Genomic DNA, 8,833 nt, shown 5'->3' with positions numbered 1-8,833 from the left:
CGACGGCGACGCCGTGCGCAGGCGCGATAGGCTCAGCGATAGGCTCACACTGCGCACGCGTCTGGCCGCTGCCATAACAACAGGAGAGGACCCGTCAGGGAGTTCCGGAGAGAACGGGGAAAGCGGAAGGAAGGACATAGTTAAAGATTTCAGAAAGTTTTCCAAAACTTAAGGGCAGGCGTTTATACACTGAAAGATTGTATCAGGCACCCAGCACGAAAATGAAAACAGATCCACGCCAAGGAATATCATTGTGAACTTTCAGGACGTGGGGCTAAAGGGAAGATACCACACACTTCAAGGTTATAAAGAAACCAGGATAGCATCAGATCGCACAAAGGCAGCATTGGAACTAAGAGAGCAAATAAAGCTCATCACTCTCAAGAAAAATTATTACCAATTTAGTCTTCAATACCTAGTCAATCATCACCAGTGTGTGTATAGAATAAAAGTTTCAGACATGCTAAATCTCAAAAAATCTATGCACCCTTCTCAGAATGGTCCTGGAGATGTGATCCACCAAAATGAGGAAACATACACGAAGGAGGAAATTATATGGCAGCCAGTCCAGATGAGATTCTGCTTCAGAAGAATGAAATAGAAAAAATTGCAGCTTCAAGAGGAAATTTAAATGTTAGACCTGGAGTTAGGGAGTTGAATTCATGACAGATATACAGAAAACCAAGCAGATTTAAGAATTATCCAGTTAGTAGGGCTAGAAAAAAAAAAATTGCATTTAGGGCTACCTAAATACTGAGTATTGACCTAATAAAAAAATATAAATAAAAAATTACATTTGGAAGGATGGACTTTGGAGAAGGGTACCACGTGTGACAGGGATAAGAGAAAGAAAGAAATAGAACTTAAACTTCAGTCCTGGGAAATCAATATTCTAAAACGGATATTCAAGTAGAAGCAATATAAGGCTAATATTTTCGAGCATAGAAATAACTAAAAATACTGGTATAAAATTAACAGTGGAAACTACTGATTACAATTTTTAATAATTTCATTTAGCAACTTTTAAGAAAATGGTTTAAAAATGATTCCACTAAATAGAAGTGCAAGAAATATGCTGAAGGCTTAGTTATAATTAGTGTCACATAAAGAGTCCAGTTGTGATATGAAATATCACATAGCAACCCAGGAATTGAGTTTCTTCTGAAAATGATCAAACATTGATCTATTTTTTAATAATTTGCTCAGTAAACTTTTTTTATATCTTTCTTTTATTTATTTATTTTTTAATGTGGTGCTGAGGATTGAACCCAGTTCCTCACACAAGCTAGGCAAGTGCTCTACAGCCCCAAACATTGATATTTTAATAAGAGTAGAAAATTGACTTATGAGCTTAATTATATGACAAATAATTGGAATAGTTAAGAGATATTTGTCAAAAACACTAGGATAAAATCTCCCACAACCATTGTTTTTCCTCTTCACTCAACTTCTGCTAATCTGTGACTGTTTCTTCAGTCAGCCTGGGGTATTGGGCTACCTGGCACTTCTTGGATAAGTCCTCTTTCTTAGCTGTCACTTTCTACTTTGACCAATTTTTGTTGTTGTTGTTGTTGTTCTCCACATATCTTAAGGTATCCTGATATGATGAAGCTCATATTCTTTTTTTTTAACTTTATTTTATTTTATTATGTGGTGCTGAGGATGGAATCCAGTGCCTCACATGTGCTAGGTAAGTGCTCTACCACTCAGCCATGACCCTGGGCCAAAGCTCTTTTCTGGGGTGTTGGTGGGGTACTGGGGATTGAACTCAGGGGCACTTGACCACTGAACCACATCCCCAGCCCTATTTTATATTTTATTTAGAGACAGGGTCTCACTGAGTTGCTTAGTGCCTCACTTTTGCTGAGACTGGCTTTGAACTCACAATCCTCCTGTCTCGGCCTCCTGAGCTGTTAGGATTACAGGTGTGTACCACTGGGCCCAGCCAAAGCTCATGTGCTTTATGAGATCATTCACATCAGTGAAAGTGTCAGTTTGAGGGCTCAGGAATTTAACCTTCTGGGTCCAAGGTCTGCGGACAGCGTCTAGAGGATCTATTTTTGAAGGGAATTAATGCCTTCTAGGGACTGTTACTTTAGGCTGTCACTTTAGGGGTGATAAACACTTCCTTCCTGTCTGCAGTTTGTATCTGGAGAATGCCACTTTGTCTCAAGACAAAGGCTGTCAGTTCCACTCCCTTTTCCCAGGAGATTTTTCATTTTCCATATCTCATAGTTACTACATTAAGTTGTATATTGGTATAAATCAGTGCTTTGCTGTCATAAATAAGATTCATGTGAACTTTGCTCTCACAATGCCTTGACTCCCATTTCCATGTTAGATTACAAGAGTTTGTTTGGAAAGAAATAGGACTCAAACTCAAACCTCAAACCTAAAAGGGGTACTTGAAAATAAGCACTTGGATACTTCCACAGTCAATTTGATAACCAAGATAGATAATAAATGATTAATGACCAGGAGGCAATGCAAAATGAGTACAATGGACAAAGGAATGATTCATGTTCCAGGCAGGACAGAGCAGGACTATGGGGCATTTCATCACACAACTCCATATGGCATATAACTTAAAACTTACCAATGGTTTCTATCTGGAACTTTCCACTTACTATTTTTAGATCACAGGTGTCCATGGATAAGTGATACAATGGAGAATGAAATCGTGGACAAGGGGGAACTATGCTAATGAATAAGTAAAATTTGTTGTATTTGAAATGGCTATAGACTTGAGTCCTGGGACATTCACACATTTGGAAATGGAATAGCAGAGCAAGAGTGGGCAAGATGGACTGAGAAGAAACAGTCTGTGAATGAAGATGTCAGGGAGGAGAAGGTGAGAGAGAAAAAGTTTCTAATGATCTGAGGTGGTTCACTCTGCTAAATGCCGATGAGGGATCAAGTAGGAAGAGCAGAGAGCAGAGAGGTGATCCCTGGAATCGCACCCAGGAGTCATGGGAGAAGTCCCAGGGCGGCAGATGTAGCTGAGTGAGACAGAAGCCAGATTGGAAAGAGCTGAAGAGCATGGAGTGAGGATGCGCTTTTCCCCTACTAGTCTTGCCATAGAGGGAGCAGAGGATGAGATGGTAGTTGGAAGGTTGTGTAGAGTCAGTGAAATGTTCTCTAAGTTGGGAGGATGCTGGGGCCCTTTGTACAGTGATGGAGGTGACAGAGGAGAGAGGGAGAAACTCAGCCTAGCTTGGAGTAGTGAGAGGGATGGGATGGAGGCTGCATGTGGAGATGCTGCCTTTGCCAGGGGCAAGGCCCTTCATCCCAGAAACAGTGGGGAGGGGAGGCAGGGTCAGCAAGGGGAAAGTGTGACTGCTGTTTTGTGACAGGGGGAGAATATTGTATTACTTCTCTGAAATGGCTTCCCACCTCTCCCCATATGGTATATAAGATTGGATTATCTGCTGAGAGCAGAAGATGGTAAAGGAAAGGGAGCAGAGGGCATCAGATGTGTGTGTGTGTTGGGACTCTCAACAGAGAACAGGAGAAGTGAAATAATCCTAGTGGTTTATGGAGAGGGCAGATAGCAACACAGAAAAAAATCCAAAGAAGTGACTCGGATGGCCATGCTGCCTTGAGGCCCATTTGAGATTCATGGTTATGAATTAAAAGTGAGATTTATTAGCATAGATGTGGATTTTTCTCCAGGAATATCCAGCTATTTAAGTGCAGGTGAGAATACAGAAGCCATTAAGTTTTTTTTTTTTTTTTCAGATATGTGTAATTTTTTTTCTTGAGACACCAGATATGTCTAAACAAAGACCCACAAGTAAGCAGTGCAGCTGTTTAATGATAACATTGGTATTTTTACAGTATGCATAATTAGTAATGCAAGCAATAAAATTGGGGAACAGCAACAGCCCATATAATCCTTCATAATGTTTCCACAATCAGCAGGATGCACCTAAGTGCTCTTTAAAACAAATTGATATATAAATTGTGAGTCGCTGAAAAGCTGTATAAGTGCAACATTTCTAAGATAGTACTTAAAAGGTCACACAATGTGCAAACAAAACTCTTAATTCACTCAGTATCTATCTTTAGCCCTTTGGCTCTCTACTCCTTTTTTTTTTTGTGTGTGTGTGTGGTGCTGGAGATTGAACCCAGGGCTTTGTGCTTGCAAGGCAAGCACTCTACCAACTGAGCTATCTCCCCAGCCTAGCACTCTACTCCTTTAAAAAAATTTATGCTGCTCAAGAGTGTTTATTTTTCCTATTTTTGGATATGACTATATGGATGGAAGGTGTTGGATGACTAGATAGCTTGGATTTTGCCTAAAATCAACTGGTTTTAAGAAAGCCTTTGGTTACATTTTTTATGTAATATTGGGAAATACTGATATCATTTAAGGTTAAGTCTAAATTATTTCATTAATGAAAAGCCATATTGGTGATGTATTTGATAATCAAGGTTGCAGAAAATTTTCACCAGCATTACCTTTACTAGTAAGCTAAAAATGAGGGGGGGGGGTCACTATCAAATAATATATACATTGGTGAACATTATGGCTTTCATGAGAAAGGCTATATTTTGATTCTGCCTCTGCAAAAATGCTATTTGTTTGAAGGGAGAAGAATGTGAGTGTGACCTTTCAATTAACTACCGGTTCCTTAATGTGGCAAAGAGACAAAATGAGCTGAAGAAGGAAAATTTTGCAGTTTACACTTCACAGCCCCGAATATATGGACTCAGGTCACGGTTTAGACAACGATGTTTCCATGTCTCCCTGCAGAGAAAAGGGAAACAAAGAAGCAAAAGTTAAAACACATCTGCACTGTAGTGTGTGTTCTCAAAGCTCTTTGTGGGAACAAAATATCTTATCAATAAATAACATAAGGGGGCTGTGGAGATAGCTCAGTTGGTAGAGTGCTTGCCTTGCAAGCACAAGGCCCTGGGTTCGATCCCTAGCACCGCAAAAAAAAAAAAAATAAATAAAAAAATTAAAAAAATAAAAAATAAATAACATATGGGCTACAGTTTATCCCAGGTGCAGCTATCAATTAAATGGAGATGAGTATACAAGGTGCTTTGTTCCCCCTCAGGGGCCTCTGTAGGGCACAGAATGCTGAACATAACTGTTGAGTTATGTGCATGGCACATTTACTATTCTACAAATGGTTCCAAGATATGAGAAGGAACTAGTGAAGAGAATATTTAAAACTCTTAAAATCAACAGAGAAGTAAAAGGACAAGATTGTGAATCAGTTCAGGTAGGTTGTCCCTTCTGATGGGGATAATACTTTGTGTCCCATAAGCAACAAAAGGCAACTTTCTATTTCAGAATGACACTTTGGTCCCTGAAAATTTTCTCTCACTGCATATACCAACAGTAGGGTAAAACAATTTCCCCTTTCAACCCTTAAAACATACCATGCTCTAATGCCTTGTTTACTGGCAATCTTCTTTGCACAAGCTACAGCTCGAGAGATGTCATCTTGCAACAAAGCTGAAAGAGAAGAGGTTAGGAATGAAAGTGATGTTCTAGCAATCTCATTGGAAATTTACACTTAGGCAGTTGTATTATGTTAGGCAGAGGAAAGTCTACTAAGAGGTTCTTTTCCAAGAATTCATATATCTGTGATTGTTGGGGGAAACTTCCTCTTAATTCTTTTCCTTTTTGACATGAAATAATGCATTGTTTCTCATTGGCTGAAGTTGTTCGACATTCTGGAATTATTAGTTAGTATGACAGAGGGTTCTCTGCACACTGTGAAAAAAAACATGCCGGGTAATTTTTTACTCTGCAATTCTGCCATTGATGATTTATCCTAAAGAAATAATAAGAGGATTGGGGATAGGGCTCAGTGGTAAAATGCACAAAAATGAAAAATAATTAAAAAAGAGGGGGACGGAAATGTATTGAAACCCAGCACAAGTAGGCATAAAACCATTTGTAGCAATTTATAAAATGGAAAACAACCTAATAGTGGAATTATATTTACCCTTTCAAATAATAACAATATAGATTTGTATGTGTTGATATGGAAATAATTTTATGGGATAAGATGCAAATTGTATGGCTGAGGCTGTAGCTCAGAGATAGAGTGCTTGCCTTGCATGTGCAAGGCACTGGTTTTGATCCTCAACACCACATTAAAAAATAAATAAATAAAGATATTAAAAAATATGCAAATTGTAGAGCAGTATGTGTAATAAAATATAACTTTGTAAAAAATAAGTTGCTTACATATTTTTATATGGCTATGCATGTGCATGATATAACTTTACATTTATATACATGTTGATATACATTCTGAAACAGTATGTACCAAAAGTTACATATGGATATAAATCTCTGGGTAGTAAGACAATGGATGATATTTCAACTTGCTTATATTTTCTAAATATTATTCAATGACCATAAATTATTATATAATACAAAGTAATTTGTAAGTATATCAACTAGGTTAAAAATAATATTCTAAAAATTGATCCTCTCTTGGAAATTTTAACATTTACAATTACAAAATATCAAATTTGCAATATGTATGCACTATTTTATACGCTAAAACTTGCACATGCTAATGCTATTTTAATACGAGTTCAGGAGTCTAGTACTCCCATTCCTTATGCATGTAATACACCTTGTGTGTTCTTCTTATTAAAACATAAAGTTTCATCCCAAGTATATAAATACATAAAGTAATGCTTTAGATGTGATGATTATTTAGGAATTGTATATTTTGGAGATTCAAGCTAGAGAATTTAGAAATATGAATGCTTCTAATTCAATTTAAGATCTCAGCAAAAACTACACAGACATAGACAAAGAATGTTGGAAAAGATGTTACTAACTCTTGAAAGTGCACAGTCATCTGGGTATTCATTATACAAAAATATAACTTTCTACCTAGTTAGAACATAGCATAATAAAGCATAAAACAATCAAAAAAAGGACCATACAGATGATCCCTAATCCATGCTAAGTGGATACATGGAATGGTGATGTTCTGGAAAAAGCATCAATAAGGCCATTAAGGATAAATGAGCACTCTACCATGGAGCTAAATCCCCAACCCTGATTTTTAGTGAGGGAAATTTGAGGATAAAAATCACTTTCTAGAAGTTGAGATGGACGCTTTCTAGCTCCCTGAAAAACCTTTCAAAGCTATTTCATTTGCTTGAGTATCTGTTCTTGTAAATATAACCAGATGGTTCTTGTGCCATCACTCAAATGTTATTTTGTCTTACCGAAGCAGGGTATACCACAGCCATTAACTGCTCCTGGGGTTTTTCCATCATAACACCAATAGCGGCTATTGATCTGAAATATCCCATAGTCAGTACTTTGGTCTCCAGGGTTGTAGTTCATAGCTCGGGTGTTGTAACCACTCTCCCATTGGGCTAAACACATCCCTGAAAAGAAATAGTTTTTTTGTAATAAACAGCAACACTAAATGATTTATACTGTATATCAAAATTATTCTATGCAGTTAATTCTGCTTTACTAGTGACTTACTTTTGTAAGTTCAAAGATCAACTTGATAAAATATCTTAACACTTTAGGGTTGTTTTCCTGTTTTGAGACAGGTTCTCACTGGGTTCCCAGGGTGGTCTCTTGGGCTCAAGTGATCCTCCCACCTCAACCTCCCAAATAGGTGGAACTATAGGTATGAGTCACCAGGTCTGCCTAGTTCAACACCTTTGTTATTAGAGGGTCTGCAGGAGAATCCTTTTGTAGTACAAATCAATTTGTGTACTGTGAAGCAAGATAAGGTACTTTTAAAAGTATTAAGTAGCTGTTTTTCCATTGCTTTTGCCTTCCTCTGTTCTCATTTCTCAGACAATGTTGATCCTAAAAGAGAAAACTGAGCTGTTGAGTGGATTGTACAAGTTCATAGCAGATACATAGGCTGATGGGAAAATGTTTGATTAGAAAAAAGTTAAAGAATTTTCTGAGAGAGATTTTCTTGTAGTTCCTAAAGGTGAATTTGAATGTCCAGTTTGAATCTTGAAACCAAGAATTATGGAACAGGAAAGGTTATTTTGTGATTCTGTTCATCCATCCATTCATGGATTTACTGGCTCATTCATTTACAAATGGCTATTGAAGGGGAAATATTTGAGGTCAATCTGACAAGAACAAAGATTGGAGAACATGGAGTATGCTCTAAAGTAACTTTTCCTCATGGCACATTTTGAATGGTGTGGAAGAAATGAGAATTAATCAACTTAGAATTAATAATAAAGCATTTCATGTTGAATTTCAGAGAACCTTAAATCAATAGTGACAGGAGTGGGGAATGGGTTCCTACTGCCATTTTGGAGAGTTCAGCATCATTTTAAAGGATTCTGCTGTGAAATACACCCTGTCTTAGCAAGGGATTTTTGTTTGTTTGTTTGTTTGCTTGCTTTTGTGGGCTTGAACCCAGGGGCACTCTACCACTGTGGTACATCCTCAGCCTGGGTTTTAGAGACAGGGTCTCACCAAGGTCCCCAGACTGGCCTCAAACTTGAGACCCTCCTGCCCAGGATCTGGAATCACTGGGAGGACATCAGGTCCTGTTTGACTCAGAATGTTATAGAATCGTCCCTCCCATGCCCACACCCTTCACCTGGTATCTCTGATTCTCAAGGACCAAAATGATGTTTTGAACCCTTGCAAAAACAATGAAGAGGACCAAACTTACAGTTTGCCAGTCTGATTCCACTGTAGCCATCCATTCCCAGGCTTTTTAGAGTTCTGGCCAACTCACACCTTTCATATACCTTGCCCTGGGCTAGGACAGAAAGGAGGAGAAGCCCCAGAATCAGGAAAGCCTTCATGTTGACAGGGAAGCCAGACCACTAGGCTGACCTAGGGAAGCCG

General features: G+C 38.2%; 1 protein-coding gene across 1 annotated transcript; it reads right to left on the bottom strand.

The window, feature by feature from the left end:
• Nucleotides 1–3,794: 3,794 nt before the first annotated feature.
• Nucleotides 3,795–8,833, bottom strand: LOC124982815 (lysozyme C-like). The gene is made up of 4 exons (XM_047549730.1): nt 8,655–8,833; nt 7,216–7,380; nt 5,395–5,470; nt 3,795–4,750 (listed from the first exon to the last, which is right to left on the bottom strand). Exons 1-4 carry the CDS (start codon nt 8,788–8,790, stop codon nt 4,684–4,686), a joined length of 444 nt encoding a protein of 147 aa, XP_047405686.1. The 5' UTR covers nt 8,791–8,833; the 3' UTR covers nt 3,795–4,683.

This window comes from Sciurus carolinensis, chromosome 4, assembly GCF_902686445.1.
Source record: "Sciurus carolinensis chromosome 4, mSciCar1.2, whole genome shotgun sequence".
Classification (NCBI taxonomy): Eukaryota; Metazoa; Chordata; class Mammalia; order Rodentia; family Sciuridae; genus Sciurus; species Sciurus carolinensis.
The sequence above is the reverse complement of the archived record's forward strand: the minus strand, read 5'-3'. Positions and strand labels throughout refer to the sequence as shown.